The following is a 21,478-nucleotide window of genomic DNA, read 5'->3' as shown; positions in this document are numbered from 1 at the left end:
TGTCATCTAACAGAGAATTCAAGATATCGAGCAGGAACTGCATGCAATACAGCAACACCTAACTAGCCATGTCGACTGTCTACACCCATTGCCACAACCAAGTTGACATCTCTACTCCATGCTGACTTGGCAGCTCCAGCGCCATCCATTGAAATGCTAACAGCACTGCCTGCGTCTACCACTACAAATGTCAGTACTGCACCACTTGCTTGCCCATTCCTTACAGTGTGTCTGAACCTTTCCCAGCAAGAAGGATTCATACCATTTGTCATTAGGAATGAAACAGTTCACGATTATCACTACACCCGATCCCCCAGCATGTCACAGACCATGTTGACTACCACTTGATCTATGAAGGGCCACCAAAGTGGCAGTAGACAAACTCTTAATAGCTGGGATAGTTTGCTCTCCAACAGTTCCTGGGCTTCATCCATGACACTGGAACCCCCCTGGCAACCCAGAGGGAGGGGGAGAGGCAGAGAGAAATGGATCTCTCAGGTTGTGCAGTGACTACAGAATCCTTAATGCTCACACCATTACAGACATCTATCCGGTACCAAACATACATGACTTCAAGCATTATTTAGCAAACACCTCTGTTTTTATTTCATTGACTGCAAGATGGCGTACTTAGAAAGACATATGTGTCCACAGGACATTAACAAACTGAAAATTATCACGCCTTTCGGTTTGTTCGCGTTTATGTTTGTGCCGTTTGGACTTCAGAATGTGGCACTATGGACTTCAGAGCACGGCACAAACATGGCAATGCTTTATCCACAATTTACTATTCAACTTTCTAATCTGTTATACTTTTCTTGACGATACCTTAATTTTCTCACCATACAATGCCTACCACAAAACGCACCTCAAATAAGTTCTTGACACCTGCTCTCACAATGCATCGTGGTTAACTAACTTGGACTCAAAGAAGTCGTCTTCCTTGGACATATCATACGCGCTTCAGGCATCTGTCCCACACAACAACATATAGAGACTATTCAACAATTGCCACACAACATATAGAGACTATTCAACAATTGCCACGATCACGAGGTTATCACGAACTATGCTGGTTCTTAGGCAGAATAAATTTATACAGAAGACATCTTCCACAGGAAGCCTCCCTACAAGCACTCCAAACACGAATGCATACTCACATGGAGGACTGAGATGCAATCCACTTTTGAGTGCATTTAAGATTGCCTTACCCATGCCAACCACTTGGCGCATCCTTCCCTGATATACAGCTGATCATAACAGCAGACATGAGTGACTCAGCCATTAGTGAAGCACTGCAACAAGAGTTGAGGGATGTTCAGCAGCCACTCTCATGCAACCTCATGTTGTGAGAAAGCATATGCTCTGCTTATGACAGGGAACTCATAGCTCTCTACGAAGTAGTGCACTATTTCAGGTAAGACATAGAAGAATTCTCGTTGATTATTTACACTCTCTTCTCACCTACTCTATTTGAAACTCACACATGGACACTTGCCCCTGATGGTTTCGGCACATAGACTTCACTACTCAGTTTGCCACGGATGCTCGCCACCTGGAAGGTGCGAAGAACGTAAGGGCAGACTATTTCTTGCGCATCAGGGCTTACCATCTCACCTTAACTATAAACATTTTGCTGAGGCACAACAACAATATCAACAGTTACAAGCTGTTATTCATAATGTGTCCATGAACCTATGTATTGAATTTCAACCTACCTCGAATGTGACCTGCCCGATACTCTGTAATGTTTCTCAAAATCGGACACATCGCCTTGTAACTCAAAAATTCTACTGAGTCATCTTCGAGCAACTCCATAATTTGGGAAACCCCAGCATTTGCCAACCACTGGCTAGGTGGTGTTGGACTGGTTCATGTGGCTTAATGTGACAAAAAAGGAACTTTGGGCTCATGTATGTATCCCGTCTCACAAAAGCATGCAATTTCATGTCATGCGATACTGCCCCAACCCCCCCCCCCCCCCTCCCCAGGCCGCTTTAAAATACCATAAGGCACTTTCAACACTTGCATACCGACCTTATTGGCTCACTATCTGCCTTCAATGGCTACCACTTCGTTGTCTCCGCGATCGACTGAGTCACATGATGGTTTGAAGTAATACCACACCTGACTATATCACCCTAGCAATTACTGAAAGGTGGATCTCATGCTTCGGTTGCCCAATGTCCATCACAACAGACCATAACAGATAGTTGGAATCTGCCATCTTCCTAGAACTGTGAAATATGACAGGCACTATGTGATTTCGAACCACAGTGTACCATCCACAAAGTGGTGGTACAATAATTTAAAGGTGGCCCTCATGTGCCACAGCAGACTATGGACTGAGGCACAACTGTAGGTACTTCTGGGAGTCCGCACAGCACAAATACACGACCTCAGGGCTTCAATGGCTGAAATGCTACCCTTGCTGGCAGACCTTGTGCTCCAAGAACCATCAATTATGCCCCCAGACCTAGTCTTTCATATCAAGTGACACAATGCTCACATTCATACATATCCACCCTTCTACACTTGGTGGGTAAAGTCTTTTTACATACAAGACTTAAAGAAGATCATGACTTCATAATGTTATGAGACAACAAGATACAACCTGTCCTACACCTCTTGTACATACAGCCCCCTCCACACACACACACAAGGTTTTTCGAAGAGACAAACATATCTTCCACATATTATTAAATAGGAAACCTACAATAGTGTCTGTTAACTGAGTCGATCCCACGTGGCCACTACAAGACATCACACAGGATGACAACACCTGCCAAGCTCTCCTCTCTACTGCACCTGTTTACCCTCCTACTATCAGCACCGTACTGATGGCCTTTGAATTGCAAACTGGACATCCAATCATGGATGTCCAGGAAATCATTCCTTCCTGAAGAACTCAACAATAAACTACAGACAATGACCGCCACATCAAAGGTCAGCAAGCAGACCTTCAGACAGCAGATGGCTCCATAGCATGACACTTCTGCAAGACCATGAAGCAAGACATCAATACTGCCACTCTCATTTTCCACTTTTCTGCTGACAGTATCCTAACAATCATGATCCCAACTTTTACTCCGAAAGATCTCACGCCATCACTGGTGCCATCTGGCCACGGTGACACGTCCACCACTCCTCCAACCTTGGACACTGCCACACACCCACGCATGTGCGTGCCCACCCGCCCGCCCGCACGCACGCACACACACACACACACACACACACACACAATATCTCTCTACATCTGCCTCCACTGCATCGACAACTACCGCCTGCATGCCATACAGCGTACTTTCTGCTGCAGACAACAATGTGCCCAGAAGACCTTTCCATCACAGCACAATCTTGCCACTCCCATGTTTCATGCAGCCTCCCTCACAGTGTGCACTACTGGGGGTGGGGTGGGGTGGGGGGGGGGGCAGTGGGAATGCTGTGTCACCCTAACATCATCATCATGGCAATTGAACAGGACCTTGCACAAAATTCTCTGACTGATAGTATCCCTTATTACTTTGTTGAGTTTTCACACTTCTGTAGTGTATGCTCCTTTTGTTACTAAAAGGTGCAGTATTGTATCTGTGTTATGCGACTATTCATTGTCATTACCACCTAGACCCAGTAGCACCACAAGCATATATGAGTATTGCTACATATTTCTACCACAATATATATTATGGTACTTCTTGTCTTCTTTAACTCCAAAGACATTACTGATATTTTCATACACCTCTAGAATGTCAGAGGGGTTGAAAAACACCTGGAATCGCTAAAATTAAACAAGCCTTCAGAACTCAATTGAATAGCTGGCAGTTCAATACAGAATTGGTGGCTTAGATAACTTCCCACTCCCTCCCCCCACCCCCTTTTATCAGTAATACACTGTTATCTGCAAACAAAAATCTGTGTCCTGTTGTTGGAAGAAAGAACACATAGTATCCTTCTACAAGAAGGATAGAAAAAATGATCCAAAACATCTCTGATGTACATTCTTAAAACAAATTCAGAGCCCAAACATGTTGACATACTTCAAACTTCATGCCAATGTTGGTTTTGTGAAACCCAACTTGCATGTTTCTCATATGACATCCTGAAATCCACGCAATCAGGTAGATGCAGTATTCAGATTGGACTTGGTAACATACCAATGTTCGTTAACTAAAGTACAGCTGTATGGAGTTCCAACTGAATTTGCAATTTAATTGAGGATTTATTCATAGGGTGGGCACAGCAAGTTACTTTGAATGGAGAGTCATTGATAGAAGTAGAAGTATGTTCAGGCATGCCCGAGGTGTAAGTGTGTTGGGACCTTTCATGTTCATGTCATCTATTTATGACCAGGCATCTGCACACAGAAAAGAGCAGTTAGGATAATAGTAATATTAGTAAATGCCACTCCTGTAGAGAATATTTCACTGTGTATAACATACTAGCAGTGTATTCCTTGTATGTTCTCTGGACTATACAGTTTGTAAAAGAAAATATGGACCATAGTACAATCAATAGTGAAATCCATAATTATAATATACAAGAAAAAGAGAGGATTTCTACATAAAATTTAGTAATAAAAGAGCAACAGATTATAGTCCATTTTCTGCTGGAAGGTACAATGTCCACGGCTGTAAAAGTTATTATGGACAGATAAACCACTTACTATTATTAATATTATTATTAACCTCAGGCAAGGGTACAGTCAGGAGTGCCCCAGGGGAGTGTGATGGGACCATTGTTGTTCTCTATATACATAAATGATTTGGTGGACAGCAATCTACCATTGTTTGCTGCTGATGCTGTGGAGTATGGTACAGTGTCAAAGTTGAGTACCTGTAGGAAGGTACAGTACAACTTAATCAAAATTTCTAGTCGTGTGATGAATGGCAGCTTGCACTAAATGTGGAAAAATGTAAGTTAATGCAGATGATTAGGAAGAACAAACCTGTAATGTTCCATTACAGTACTACTAGCATCCTGCTGACACAGTCAAGTCTTTTAAATACCTATGCAAAACATTGCTAAGTGATATGATTTGGAATGAGCACATGAAACTGTGGTGGGGAAGGCGAATAGTCTATTGAAAGAAGTTTAGGAAAGAATGGTTCACCTGTAAAGGAAATCACATATAGGACACTGGCAGAACCTATTCTTGAGTGTTGCGCAAGTGATTGGGATGTGTACCAGGTCATATTGAAAGAAGACATTGAAGCAATTTAGAGGCAGGGTGCTAGATTTGTTACTGGTAGGTTTGGATGACATGTAAGAGTTACAGAGATGCTTGAGGGACTCAAATGGGAATCCTTGAACAGAAGGCAACATTCTTTTTGAGAAACACTATTGAGAAAATTTATAGAACCAGCATCTGAAGCTAACTGCCGAGTGATTCTACTGCCGCCAACATACATTACACCTAAGGACCACTAAAGTATAAAATCTGAGAAATTAAGGATCATACAAAGGCATATAGACAGTCACTTTGGTCTTGCTCTATTTGTGAGTGAAACAGGAAACGAAATGAATAGCAGTGGTACAGGGTACTATCTGCCACGCACCATACAGTGGCTTACAGAGTATCTATGTAGATGTACATGTAGATACAGTTATCTACAATTAAGTAGGCCCTACTTCACAATTATCCAGTTAGAACTTGATAAATTTTCAAAGTGGTGCAAACATTGGCTATTTGCTTAAATGTTCAGAAATGTAAAATTCTGCACTTCGCAAAATGCACAAATGTACAAGGGTGTGCTGAGAAGTTAGGCCTCCAACTTTTTTTTTTATTTTGTTGCTAATATTGGTTGAAATTTTACATGTGATGCATATTACTTAGTCAACTTTCCCACTTCACTGATGCGAGTTCCAACCCTCTGCTGCTACAGGGCTCCAAACTGCATCGTGTAAATAGCCGTGTGTAACATAATTATGTACGTGCGTGAGAAACAGTGTGCTGGAAATCAAGTTTCTAACTGCAGAAAATGTGCCTTTTACTGAGAACCATAGAAGACTGAATGATGCGTACAGTGATGATTGTATCAAAATCAATAATGTGTGACATACAGTGATCAAAGCTGGGTTTACCATTTTGATCCCAAAAAGAGAGCATCAATGGAGTTCCGCCACAAAGAATCACCAACGTCAAAAAAGTTCAAGTCCTTGCCATCAGCAAGCAAACTCATGCTCATAGTGAGGTGCATTTGCAGTTCATGCGTAAAGACACCATCGTAAACTCTGCACGGTACTGCGAAACCCTCAGGAAACTGAAAGCACAAATTCGTGGCATTCGTCCGCACGTGGAGGACCCTGTCCTTCAGCCTGACAATGCCATGCCATGAACGAGCACTGTGACATCTGCAACAATCTGATGCCTCGGGTACACTGCCTTCAATCATCCTCGATGATATGACTTGGGCCCACCCGATTTTCATCTCCTACAAAACTTAAAGAATACCTTCAAAGACTACCCTTTGATGGTGATGAAGTGGTGGAAGCAGAGGTGAGGTTGGGACTCCACAACAATGTCAAACATTCTACAGTGACGGTATCACCAAACTGTTCTCTCACTGGGAGAAATACGTACATTGCCGGGGTGACTATGTTGAGAAATAAGTACGTAGACATGAAGAATAATGATTTCACAGAATGTTAATAAAATTTATTTTCTTTAAAACGTTTTAAGAACTTTCACATAAAAAGTTCTGAGACATAACTTTGTAGCAAACCCTCTTAGTATGCTATGACTGCAATATTAGTGAGTCACAATTCAAATCAGTCAACTAGTACTAACACTTGCATGTAAGAATATATGGCATTATGGAATCTAAAAAAGAGTCTCTGTCACAGGTAAAGCAAGTTGTGAGCTATGTTTCATACGAAGGATAGTGGAGAAATGCAGTCAGTCTACAAAGGATACTGCTTACAGCACTTGTGCACCTCATTCTTAGAATACCAGTTAACCCTATACAGAATACTGAACATAGACAAAGAAAGGCAGCACAAAATAATGATACAGATGTGTCATGGCAGAGAGTCAGGAAAATAAAAAAAATGCTTAATTAACCAATGCTTGAAGGATGGGAGTCAAATATTCCTCATAAGGCTAATTCCAAAGTTTCAAGACCCAATACTTACTGTGGAATCAAAGCACAGACTACTAACTGCTCCCACAGAGGTTAAAGTCTCGTACCAGTTGCCCCCCCCCCCCCCCCCCGAAACCTTGGATGTGATGACAAACTGATCTGTAGTGCAGCCCAAGGTCTCGGTTAGGTTGCAAGGAGACAATCTGGTTGTGAGTTGACGAAGCCAACAGATGTGAAAGCCAAATAAAAGTTGTGGTAACAAATCGACAGGCAGTGTAGCCTAATGTTTACATCTGCACTATATTGAAAAATGCAAGGGAAGGCCTAATATTTTTGCCCCTGTACAGATTGCATGACAGAAAAAGAAAAATTTTATGAATGAGATTTTCACTCTGCAGCGGAGTGTGCGCTGATATGAAACTTCCTAGCAGATTAAAACTGTGTGCCAGTCCCGAGTTCGAGTCTCGGTCCGGCACACAGTTTTAATCTGCTAGGAAGTTTCAAAAATTTTATGGCTCGCACAGAGATATTTAAGCAGTCATTCATCCCGTACTCTCCATTCACATTCAGGAAAAACCCCTGACATTTGGTATAACAGCATTATTTCATAGTGGATTGCAGAGTATGGATGTAAATAGTAAGTTAGAAGCTATCTTTTCATCTGTACCAAATGAATAAATTTTTAGATAGGCTAAAAACGGTCATGACATTTATCCCATTGCAATCGTGTTATCATTCTCAAATTGTCAATACTCCTCCACTTAAAAATTATTCTAGTTTCAATGCATTTCTTTTCATTCATCTTCCACCTCATCTTCTATAAACTTTTTCCAGGAACTCAGTTTCAAAGCATTTTCATTCATCTTCCACCTCACCTTCTATAAACTCTTTCCAGGAAGTCAAAATGTCTATTAGCACTATTGCAATATTTTTCTCACTTAAATTTATGAGTTTCATGAAAATTGAAAAAACTTTCAGTACACTTACAGAGTTTACAAAATAAGTATGCAGGATGATTGGCAGCATTTCATTACTTAATAAACTGTGAAGTAAGTCACAAATAATTTCAAACAAGCTTAATCAAGATTGAAGATTTTCAGTCTTTATGAAATGACTAGGCCTAATTGAAAACTCTGTTTTCACAAGTAGACCAACTTTATTACATATTGCATTACTTCCATGTTGCCTGGGGCACCTCATACTTTGATGTCTGAGGAACTAGAATCTGAAGTAGCACAAATTGTAAATTCCAGCACCTATATTTTCCCGACGGGCCTACCACAGAAACATACGTGAAACCATATAGTTTACCATCAACTAAATCATGAGACTTTTCTGTACTACCTTTATTATAGCACAGTGAAATAAAGAAAAACATAGAAAGAGAGATTGGTGGGTGGGGTGGGGGAGAAGCATGTCTCACGATTTGTAATATTGCTGACAACTACTAGAAAGACGTAACTGTACACCGTAGGTGTTGTTCTGGCAAGTCTTCAATCTTATCTTGAAAACTGAATAGTCCATGAAGCAGTCTCCCATGAACAAAAGCTGGAGCACGGTGTACCATAGGGATCTGTCATGGGACTTCTCTTCTTTCTTATACAGGCCAGTCATGAGGTTATAACAATTACACATTGCTGATGAGACCACCATCTCTGGCAAAGGAAAAACTGCTGCACAACCTTGACATGACAGATGTACTCCTTAAAAACATCAAACAGTGGTTCAACAAAATTAAAATGAAACTGAACAAGGAAAAAACACGTCATCTGATATGCAGCCTCTGCAACTTTGAATACCACGATAATATGGATGTTGTCAAACCACTGGGCTTCTTGACTGACAGTAGTGATCCACAGTTACTGCTAAAGAACACATTGCCCTGAATTTCATGGTATATCAAGACAATGCAAAATAAACATGCATTTCTGAGAATTTTTGGAAGTTATCATTGTCCTACGCATAATCTAATTTGTAGTAAATGGACGTTTATGGTTTAATTACTATAGCAGATATTCTAACTTATATACTGTGTCACATCTAGTTTGCACCGATCCCCCTTACCCACAAGTTTGGGGTGCTGTTTTTCACTGAAACTGAATCTGAGACAGTGGGGATCACTTCAGCTGTTTAGGGGAAACCTGTTTTGTCCGGTGTCGGGAGGAGGCAAACACAAAATGATAGCAGTCTATTAACTGCCGGCAGTTCAAATGCACAGCGAGTGATGGTACCTCTTAGGGAAATGGCAGCAAAGAACAGGTAAGGACACCAAGTGCACTCAGTGTATATGCCTGCGGGCCTCATTCAACATGTTGAAGAGGCTACTCCAGAAGTCATTGAGGGAACGAGGTGCAACCAACTGCAGATTGTGGGGCATGCTGGAACAAATGATGCCTGTCGTCTGGGCTCCGAGGTCATTCTTGGGCCAATTCAGTGACTGGCAGAGAAGACCAGCCTTGCACATGGAGTTTCAATGAAGCTCACAATTTGCAGCACTGTACTCAGGACTGAGTTGAATGGAAGGACTAAACCAGAGACTTCAAAAGGTCTCTGGCAAACTAGGCTGCAATTCCTGGAGCTGCACCATAGTGTTGTGAACAGTAGGGTCTCCCCTAAATGGGTCACGAGTGCACTACAAAACAGATTCTGCTACTCAGGTAGCTGACTGTGTGTGAGGTGCAGACAAGGTTTTTTTTTTTTTTTTTCAATTAGGTGACTCTCCATCCAATCCAGATAATGATAGCTGCAAGATACCCAACAGTATCAGTGTAAGATCAAAAGAAATGCCTCCCACAGGGGAGAGTATTAAAATCCTAATAGTAAACTGCTGAAGCATTCGCAATGAAGTGCCAGAGTTCAAAGCACTCTTAGAAATTAGTGAAACTCACATAATACTAGGTACAGAAAGCGGGTTGAAACCTGGAATTGATAGCAATGAGATTTTTGGTGAAAATTAAAATGTATATCAAAAGGATAGGCAAATGGGAAATGGAGGTGGTGTACTTATCGCAGTAGACAAGAAACTCAAAATCCACTGAGGTAGTAACTGAAGCTGCATGTGAGACTGGGCAAGGCTCAGTATCGGAAGTGGACATAAAAAAATTGGATCCTTCTATTGCCCACCAGACTCATCTCCTAATGTCACCAAAAACTATAGAGATAACCTCAGTTCACCTGTATGTAAGTTCCCTATCATACTACAATCATCGGTGGAGACTTTAATCATCCAACAATCAGCTGGGGAAATTACAGTTGTGTTAGTTTTGGGCATGATAAGGTATCCTGTGAATCTTTGGTAAATGCCTTCTCTTAAAACTACCTAAAACAGATAGGAACTTCACTCATGATGGAATTATACTGCATCTAATGGCAACAAACAGGCCTAACCTCTTTGGGATGTCTGCATCAAATCTGGTTATCAGTGACCATGACACGGTTGTGGCAACAATGATTACCATAGAACAAAGGACAAACAAAACAAGCAGAAAGATATATATGTTCAGTAAACTAGATAAAAAGTCAGTTGTGTCATACCTCAATGAGGAACTTGAAACTTTCAGCACAGGGCAGGAGCATGTAGGGGAATTCTGGCTCAAGTTTAAAAAATAGTTGACCATGTCCTAGATAGATAAGTACCCAGTAGAACAGTTCATAGCAGGAGGCACCATCCATGGTACAGACTCACTGTAAAGAAACCTCTAAAGAAAAAGAGACTACTGCATAATAGGTGTAAAACAAAGCATAGGACTGCCGGTACACAATGTTGGATAAAATGTGTTTAGCTGTCAAGAGAACAATGCATGAAGCCTTCAGTGACTACCATAGCACAATACTGACAAATAATATTTCACAGAACACGAAGAAATTGTGGTCATTTGTAAAGGCTGTTCATGGCACCAAAGTTAGTGCCCAGTCCTGAGCAAATGAGACAGGAACTGAAACTGACGGTAGTAAAGCAAAAGCTGAAATGCTTAACTCTGTTTTCGAATGTTTCTTTACAAAGGAAAACCCAGGAGAATTGCCCCAATTTGATCCTCATATGACTGAAAAGATGAGTGAAATCAATATTAGTGTCAGTAGTGTTGAGCAACAGCTGAAAATGTTAAAACTGAACAAAACTCCAGAGTCTGATGAAATCCCTGGCAGATTCTATTGTGAATTTGTGGCTGAGTTAGCTCCTCTTCTAACTATAATATATCGTACATCCCTCAAACGAAAAACCATGCCTACAAGAAGGGCAGTAGAAGTGATCTAGAAAACTACCATCCAATGTCTCTGACATCAATTTGTGGTAGAATCTTAGAACATATTCTAAGCTCAAACATAAAGCTGTATCTTACACATAATGACCTCTTCCATGCCAACTAGAAAGGATTCCAAAACCATTGATCATGTGAAACCCAGCCTGCACTTCTCACACATGATAGACTGAAAGTTTTGGGTCAAGGCAGTCAAGTAGATGCAGTATCTCCTGATTTCCGAAAAGCTTTTAATCAGTACCACACCTATATTTATTGCTAAAAGTTCGGTCGTATGGGGTATCAAGTGAAATTTATTACTGGATTGAGGACTTTCTGGTAGTGAGGACACAACGTATTATCTTTGGATCTAGAGCCATTGTCAGATGCTGAAGTAACTTCAAACATGCCCCAGATCAGTGTGCTGAGACCATTGCTGTTCATGTCAAATATTAATGACCTTATGGGCAATATTATCAGTAACCTCAGACTTTTTGGAGATGATGCAGTTATCTATATGAAGAACTGTCTGAAAGAAGCTGCATAAATAATCAGTCAGATCCTTAGAGGATTTGAAAGTGGTGCAAAGACTGACATCTTGATTTAAACATCCCGAAATGTAAAATGAAAAACATCTAGTATTTTATGACAATAATATTCTCAATGAGCCCCAGCTGGAAATGGCCAACTCATACAAATAGCTGCCTACAACACTCTGTAAGGATACGAAATTGAAAATCACATACACTAAGTTGTGAGTAAAACAGGTGGTAGACTTTGAAAGTGCAATCAGTCTACAAAGGAGATTGCTTACAAATAACTTGTGGAACCCATTCTAGAATATAGTTCAAGTTCGTGGGACCCACACCAAAAAGGACTCACAGGATAACTAAATGTATACAGAGAAGGGCAGCAAAAATGGTCACAGGTCTATCAGACCCATGGGGGAGTGTTACAGTGATGCTGAAGAAACTGAACTGGCAGACTATTGAAAATAGACGTAAACTATCCCAAAAAAGCCGACTAACAAACGATCAAGAACTGGCTTTTAAGTGATGACTTTAGTAATATAATACAACTCCATTAAGTATCACTCACATAGGGATCATGAGGACAAGATTAGAATAATTACAGCACACACTGAGGCACTCAATCAATCATTCTTCTCACACTCCATATGTGAATGGAATGGGAAGAACCCCTAATGACTGGTACAATGGATGTACCCTCTGCCATGCACAATTTGTGGTTTGTAGAGTATGGATGTAGATTGCAAACTATCAATGAATGAGCATACAGTGTATGTGTGCTCCATTCTCTCCCTATGTGGTAGGCTATAGCTTCCAATGAGACTGAAGGCTATATTAACTGAACAGTGCCTTATAACAGTGTACTGTACTGTGTCATAGCCCCATTAATTATGGCCTGCTGTTATTGGGAGACTCTTAAGGTTGGATGAAGTGTTAATGCTACAAAGAAAGGGTGTCACGAACATCACTTCAAGCAAAATATGGGAGCATTGCAAGTCTATATTCAACTGGTTACTAATAATGACCATTTTCGGCCACAATGTGTTTTATGGCTTATCAGTGTAAAAGAAAACCAGGGAGCTTCCAGTGTGAGGCAAAAAAAACGTAATTATGAAACCACAACAAGAGGAACATTGAAATATCAAGGTGTCAAATGACTGGAAAATAAATATTTCAATGCTTACTCCGAAAATGTTCAGCAAACGTAAAGAAAAAAACTACACAGGATGTCAAACAACCTCCATTCTACTGTACGGACGATTATTTATTTATTTTAATTAAATAAATAATCCACGGAAGAATCTTTCAACAGCGACCAAAGTGACTGGAGAAAATGTTGTTCTCATCTGTCATATATCTTCTTGTTGTCAACAATTTTCTTTGTATATTATATGAAAAATTGTAGAAACTTCTGTTTTGTAGCGATTGTAAGGAGGGGTCCGAAAATGTTCCATAAAAGGATGGCTTTAATTTAATTAATATTTGTTCAAATGACGAGTGTAAACCAGCTAGTAGAATATGAACTTCGTCCCTTAACTACATGTGAAAAGAGCGGATCGCAAACCATTACTTTTGTCAACTTCGTTGCTGATATTTACCTAATTGAAAACCAATTTACTTACTCGTCCACATATTCTAAATACGGTACGCAATGTCAAACATGAAGCGCTGAGAAAATTTAAATTCCTCTGTTAAAGAACTATCAGCGGATCTGGAAAAAAAAAATATCCTGCACATCTACGATCTGAACACAAAAATATTTTACTTGCTACTTCAATGGAGCAATATTTTCTGTTATACATCTGGACGTGTGAGGACATTATGTTTTATGGAACCTACGCGTCAAATTCAAGCGCTAAGACCTTCTTGGGAAGCGTAGTCAGTAACTATTCCTTCTTTAGGCCTACTTCACAACTATTTGCTGAACATCTGCGTCGATGGTGCAATACTAGTAATTAGTAAGTAGATGTACCACCCTTCATGTACCAGTCGTGTGGTAGTAACAACGCAATAATCCCTCGAGATGAGTACGACATCTACAACATTCGAACAAGAATCACATTTTTACCTAGGAACACATACAGTAGAAACACAAACTGCACCTACAGGGGGATTCCCCAGTAAACTCCAATTCTACGACGCGTCAGTTAGCTTTCCGTTGTTCTGAATATCTTGTTGCTCCACACTAACTACGCAATAGCTTTTGCATTTGTCGCCGTTTTCGCTCACACACAACAGCATAAATGCGCGAAGAACAAAAACAGAAAAATGAGCTCTACCCTCACAGAAGGAACTCTTAATACTGATTACTTCTGTCCTTCCGCTGCGGACTTCCGTAGATCAGTTCCTTCCGCCTTCTTACCCACATCCTCCATCGACAATGATAACACCATCGCCTACATCTTTTAAACAACAATGAACACTTGTAATGGCTATGCAAAGATGTTATTACCATACCAAGTACCAATAAATTTATTGCTATGCCGATGATTTGTATACTTCATAAATTTCTTTTTTAAAATTAATTGAAACAAAAAATATAAACTGTAAAGAGAAGAATCGATTGATGTAAGTAGGCCTATTCTGTACATGTTTTGTTCACTAAAAACAAGAAAATCCATGAAGTATTCAACATATATTTTATGTTTAACGACATAATCAACGAAGAATCAAACATACAAGCACAGATAACTAAGAGAAATACTATCTGATTAAAGGAAGATGAAATGAACTCCAGTATTAACATACAGGTTATAAAATACAAAGGGTGGAATCCAGTATGTTTCGGTATTCACCTCGTTTCACTCGGTAAAAACTCAGTGTTAGACTGTTCTACCGAATTGTTATCAGCAGAGAAACATTTATCTCATAGAGTCCAGACTCATTACATACCTAGCTTGTCAACTTTAATACGGGGCTCCCTTGGTTCTATTTTTACCTTGTTGAAGTTAGTTAGCAATGGTGCATGAATATGGTTTGCTTAAAATTTTGTGCATTGAGTTGCGTAAAAGCGTAGTGAATAAAGGGAAAGAAAGAGCCGATATTCGTCAGTTTTTGTACCTCAAAAACGAATGAAAAATGAAAGTGAGGGAATCGAAGAATACACTACCTGTGATGAAATGCCACAGCAAATGGGTGAGTCAGACTCAAATATCTCTATCGAAATTGTGTTGATGGATAAAATATAGACCTAACAAGTGACTCTGCTGGCTTCAAGTGATTTGATGGAATGGGTGTTAGTCTCCTGGTCACTGTTTCCGAAATTACGTTGATAAAATGGCTGTGGACCATTCCCTAATGTACAGGATTCTATTGAATCCATTGAAACCAGACTTACAATTCCAAGAAAGATGTAAATGTCATAAAGACAACATTTAGTTCTACAGGCTGTCATCATATTCACGATTAGTATATTCTAAAGGAGTTAAAGTTGGTTTGTAATTTGTTTTTGAGAGTGTGGAAGAATTAGTAAATGAGAATAGGCTAAGGTGAAATTAACTATTTCTTTTGTTTTGTTGTGTGCATTACCTTTAACAGGAGAAACAAATTCAAATGCTGTTTTTGATGACTTACTTTAGTTTAAGAGTAAACTTAGATGATAAAATATTGCTGAAACATGTTGAAATGCCACCTAATTTCTCATATAACCCATAATTATTTAGTTGTTGCATGCTCTGGAGTCCCTATATAGAAATGATCTGACTAGCCCCCCCCCCCCCCCCCCCAATAGCATAAACTCTTGATATTAGCCACTTTAATAGTGGAAAGCAAAATGTGTGAAATACAGCGAATTCATCTCAAACCAATATGGCGGACACTGGAGCATCTATTAATACGAATACAGCATTTCATGCAAATCTATGCTTCGCAAAACTGTCATATTTTCTTTCACCAAAATGCAAATCAGTCTGTTTGATTCATCTCCTCTCTATGATTGTGCAGTAGTTCCTCACTGGAGCCATGTTTGAAGCTTTTGCCAGAGGTCGTTCACTTCACTGTTTGGCACCATGGTATGCTGCTGACTGTCCACACATCACTGACATTACATGTTGGTAGAGAGATTAGTGAGTTAATAATGGCTTGGATGTGATAGGTTTAAATGATAATGACTTGTCAAAGAATGATCGCACTCCCTTAGCAGCCATATGGGCCTCCTGTGCTTCCAGGCTTCATTCCCATCATACCTTCCAAGATCTTGATGTGTCAGTTTTGAATCTGATGATAGGAAAGAATAATTAATTACCCTCTCTTGTATCTGTGCATGAAGTGTGGGGTGGGTGCTGTATGTAGGCAGTGTGTGTTCTGGTGCAAAGTACATTGTTGCCAGATTTCTGATGGCGCCATTGACGATGTCATGATTTTGTAAGGTTGAGCCAGATAATAGGGGATTCTATCTTTATTTTCTTTCGAAAGGTTTATTTCATTTTCTTGTTACAATCAAGCATTAGCCGGTAACTTCAGCTGCCTGTAATTTTCTCGCTCATGGTCTGGCAGCAGCAAGTCAGCACCGAGGTGGGCAACCTCGATCACACGACTCCCTCGTATGCTGACGAGGTAACGCCGCTTAGGCGAAGCTGACCAGCCAACGCTTCAGAACTTTCCATGCCACCGCTGTGGTTTTCTCGGCTCCTGGTCAATCAGGGCGGAGAAAATCGTGTGGCCGTGCTGGAGATACCCTGCCGCCCGACGGCTGAAAATGCTCTCTCTGCCGTGCACCTGGTGGCTGTGAACATCATCTTCTCTTCCCGGTACTGCGGCACTGAGGACTTTGTTTCTGTATCTGGTCCGAATGGCAGCCATCACTTTTCTTTAACTTCACCTAAGTTTGTTGTTAACTATGTTTTGCCCACCACTACGTCTTGGCTCATCCTCGCCTCCCCAGGCCTGACTCGTGTTGCCTATTTGAATTCACACCTGTTGGTTTTTCTGCCAATAAATGGCCTCATCTCATGAAAATGTGTCAGAAAAAGTTTTTCAACACATTCGCCCACCGCCTTAGCCGCTCCTAACAGAGCCATTTCCGCACAGTTTCTTGCCAGATACCCCCCTCCAACTCCTCCACCCCCTCTTACATACACCAATTGACCTATAAAATGGCGTGAAATTAAAAAATTAGTTGGAAATTCAAAATTTTGTAGAAAATTCATAATAGACCAACTCTTTTTTTCCCCCACTGCTATGATGTCACTGTGGAAGGTGGTCTAATGTCATTCATATAAACTGATGGGAAATCGAAGATGGTGCATTATCCTGTTGCAATCCAAGATGGCAAATCTATATAACTGATAACTGGTGCAGCTCTGTGATGTCAGAATCCAAGATGGCGGCAATCCAAACTGGCTGACCATTGGTACTGGTGCATGTCAGAACCATAGATGGCGATCCAAGATGGCTGACCAATGATACTGGCACAATCTGCGTTGTTGTCAGATTTCCTGGTTTTTCCCAGCCCTCGTGTCAGTCTGTGCCTGTTTGGTATGCTATTCACAGCCAGGACAAAACATGTTTGTTTCCCCTGCAGGTAGAAGCCTTTCTGTTAGACGAGAGATGATTTTCTGCTGACAGTCTGAGCCTGTGGATATGAAACATGTTCCTCGTCCTGCAGTTAGTAACCACTCTGGACTTATCTGCTTAACTACTTTCAGTGACACGTTTAAATCAAGCTATCTGATCTGTATGGCTATTTAAAGGCGCCATGTCAATTTCAGAACTCAGAAATGGCCACTGGGTCGCTTCCCCCCATCCCTTATGTCACACATACTGCTTTTCCTAAACTTTAAGTTCAGCTCCCCCCTGACATCAAGCTAAATTTGGATTTGACTTGTCTTCAGTCCAACGGAGAAAGGATAGGTGTGTTTATGTCTTTATGTAAACAAATGCCACGTCTTGGAGGGGCCCCCCACACTGTAGCCCCCAACCCCCAATTGACAAGCCTCCACAGCAGCAGAAAATAAGTCTGTGTGCACTTTGCCACACTTCTGCCAGGCTGAGGTAACTGTAGTGTAAGCCACAGCCGATGCTGCCAGTGGCTCGGGTGCACAGTTAGTACTATTTTCATCTGCCTGTCTAAGTGTGGGTATTCACATTTCAACACACTTTTAACGAAGTATAAATGCATCTCTTCGAATCGTGCAGTGTGATGTACATGCCTCCATGCAAAATAAAGAACACTTTAAGCAGATGTTTGTCTACCTAATGTAAAAAACTGAAGTGTAAATGCGTCAATTTTTGTAGAAATGCAGATGTAACTGCACACAGTAAACAAATATGTATATGACAGGGTAGAATGAAAGAAAATGAATGGCAGTAGTTTAACAAACTAGATTTATATGTTTGATGTCCTTTTTTGTTCAAAACAGATTTAAGATAATATGTCTTCTTATAAAAATATCTATGTCCCACATGTTGGACTTCACATAGTATTTGTTTCAACACACAGGAAAAACAAGGTATAACACAATTACAAAAAAATAATGTAACAATATATAGAAATATACGAAAATATGTATCACAGGTTAATGGTTTTTTCTATAGTTGATGTACTTTCATGTTTAATCCTTCCAATAGCTTAGAATAGTTGATGCACAGTTGACGAACTTGTACATCAATGCACTTTAACTGCAATTGACATTGGGCTAAATGAGATCCCTTTTGGTATGAACAGCAGCAGTACCTACTGTACAGACGATATACATGTACAATACATACATAGTGTGCAAAAATAATGTAGCTCTCACACATTGCACAAAAAAGAAACAAACATACAGACAATACAATTTGCACACAGAGTGTTCAAAATAAACTAACTGACATACCCTCATTTTCGTTATATATACAACACACACATGCATACACACTATCGCTCACGTGAATAGTGTGCATATGGTAGGGTTCCGATCCCACCATAACAAATGACCCACTCATAGTCATGTCATGTCGGGCTGATTCTCAGTTGCGATACAGTGTGCACCTCATGTCTTTGGAATTGAATACTGAATTGCGGCACCATATGCGAAGAGGAAGGTGGTGCACTGCGATTATCATTGTTCAGATACTTCAAATACTTTTCAGCTGTGAGAGCCATTGATGCTGCACCACACACTCCCTTAGCCCTTCTAAGCACAGCATCTTTGTCTGTATGGTATGTGTACATTTTCGTTCGGACACCTAAAAACCCCACAACTGGCGACCAGTTTGTCTCATTTTTCTTGTTGTTTACAGGTACTATGTCATAAGGATTACTGACCACATATCCCGATGTGTAAAGTGTGCTGGTGTGGCACTTCCTTACTCCATAGGGTCACAACACTTCACCCAGTAGAAGAAGCTGTCAGTATCTGTACAAAGTAACTTTGTGCCTGCAAAATGAGTTTTCACAAATTCGTAATGAAACTTACACATGGTGTTTGGGTAGGTGTGATGTACACATACCCACATAAACACGTTTTGTGAACTCTGTCGAAATCTTTGGCATCTCCAGAACGACGAAATATTTGTTGAAGATTGTGGCCATTTAAAATTTGGCATGGAGATTTAATATGCTGCGCTATAATGCCAACTAAATGAAGTTTCCGATATTTTCTAAAATTTTGCAAACTTTTGCCAAACATAGCATTTTTCATAAGTATGTAAAACTATTGCTGAGTTACATATCGCAGAAAACCTCTTTTCCATATTTATCAAGGTGTTTTTTCAACCAGGGACATTGTTTGAAGGAAACAGTGTGGGTCACTCTACCCATTTGCAACTCGAACTTGAGACGTGACTGGATATTTCGACAATATAGTATGTACCATGTTTCTCCTGCCAGCGTTATCAGCTTGGGGTCGGAACTATTTTCTGGAACTCGCTGTTCGCATTGTACAGACTAATAGGATGTGTTACATCTACCTCTAAAATGTACCCTGTTTCAGAATCTTCTGGCACATCTTCGTTTTTTTTTACCAAACCTGTCGATTTCTATCCTTCAGTAGGTAGAAATTCTTGAATGACATGCCCTTATAAGCTATTTACATCAAAATATATAATGTAACTTAAATCACTAGCTGCAGTGAACTTGTCACTTATTCAGGGGTTATTTGCCTTATTGGTGCCTATGGACACATTGGGAACTTACCCCATGAATCCCTCATTCAAAGTACAACAGCATGTCAACACGGGTCAAGAGGTCAATGTTGACAAGTGTCTTTTTCAACAGGCATCCCATGAAAGTCCTGGAGTGGTGTAGTAGTAAGCAGAATCTGTATCGTATGTGTCCAGGCATACACTCTGAAGTCATTCTAAAATGTCTGCAAATAAGTTCACATCTATGTCCATATAAAGCTTTCCATATTGCTAGGAATTAGAGATGTTGAACTCCTGCCATATACTCACTATGTACCCATATTTGACATGTGACATGACAGTGAATGAAAGTTTGCAGGAGAATGTAGTTATGTCGGAAAATGTGGATCCATTGAGTGTTTCTCTCGAATCCAGGTATTTGTGTGGAAAAGCTCCCTTCTTCGTTATGAGCTGGAACTTAGGATCATTGGAAAACACAGCTCGAGTGAGATGTAAATCCACCTGACAAATGGTCTCAGCCAGTTCCTGCAGTGGTGCCTGCATGAGTCTCCACGAGTCAAGAAACTGCAGTGTTGCTCTCATGGTGATTCTCCTCAATAACGATATGTATCTCTCAGTGGTTCAGGCAGAACACTAACCTGATCTTTGCTGTAACTGTTATCATTCGAGGGCTTAACTAGAAATTGAGCACCATACCTACTTAAATGGTGGATGAAAACGTGTATGTGTCATGCGTGTTAGTGATTCAAGTTGCATACGTTGTGTGCAGCACCGTGGAATTTTCTGATTATATGACGATGATCCCTACATGAAGTTTCTGCTTCTTCATCTAATCGCTGCTCACTAATCTAACAATCAACTGCATTTTTGTACAGAAATTTATCCTCTCCTGCGTTTTGGTCACAGGAATGATACTGTTGTAAATATAGTCAACTTTCCTTGCAAGGTTTCCTAGATCGGGGAGCAACCAACACAAAGGATTAGCTTCAGTATACAAATCAAAACCATTAAGACTGCAACCATATTCACACACAACTTGATAACTGCTGCAAAAGATACGTGCTGTTCTCTGACAGTGATATTTTAGGCAGTAGGACCACCCTGGCACAAGATCGAGAAGACATTCAAAGTCAACATACATGACTAAGGGTACACATTCCTTATGAAGAAAATTCTTAAGCTTTAAGAATTTATTCTCTCCTGTTGGCATTTCTACATGAGTGGGGTCCCTGGCAGAGCAGTCCAGCAGATGCATTGTTAATTGCACACTCGTTTGAAATGAGCTCGGGTACCTAGAGTAAAAATGCTGTTTACCATTATTTGTTACTATTTGAGAGGAAAAGACACGTGATGTACTTTTGATCCAGTAATACTGTAGTTTCTCACTCTCAGAGATTAACTCTGCATGTTTCACACTCCAGCTAGTGAGTTTGAAAAAGTAATGAAGTGCATCGACTTTGTGTGTAATACTAGAATATGTGCGTACATTTTATATATTGGTCCTGTAATCTGACATAAACAATTCGTAGCCCCTACAAGATAATGAATATGGAATTCATCAGCCACC

General features: G+C 40.3%; 1 protein-coding gene across 5 annotated transcripts in view; it reads right to left on the bottom strand.

Annotated features, from left to right (window-relative positions):
• LOC126461263 (uncharacterized) overlaps positions 1-14,268 on the bottom strand; it is a 211,736-nt gene extending 197,468 nt beyond the window's left edge. For 2 of the 5 annotated variants that reach the window (XM_050095983.1, XM_050095982.1), the window contains exon 1: positions 14,210-14,268. In XM_050095983.1, coding sequence (XP_049951940.1) covers positions 14,210-14,240 — 31 coding nt within the window. In that variant the 5' untranslated portion in view covers positions 14,241-14,268. Of the gene's footprint in view, positions 1-13,686; positions 13,774-13,915; positions 14,142-14,209 lie in introns of those variants that run through there. The other 3 variants (XM_050095985.1, XM_050095984.1, XM_050095986.1) reach the window with 3 other exon arrangements.
• Positions 14,269-21,478: the final 7,210 nt, after the last annotated feature.

The sequence above is a fragment of the Schistocerca serialis genome, chromosome 1 (genome assembly GCF_023864345.2).
Source record: "Schistocerca serialis cubense isolate TAMUIC-IGC-003099 chromosome 1, iqSchSeri2.2, whole genome shotgun sequence".
NCBI lineage: Eukaryota > Metazoa > Arthropoda > Insecta > Orthoptera > Acrididae > Schistocerca > Schistocerca serialis.
This window is presented reverse-complemented; position numbering and strand designations above follow the sequence as displayed.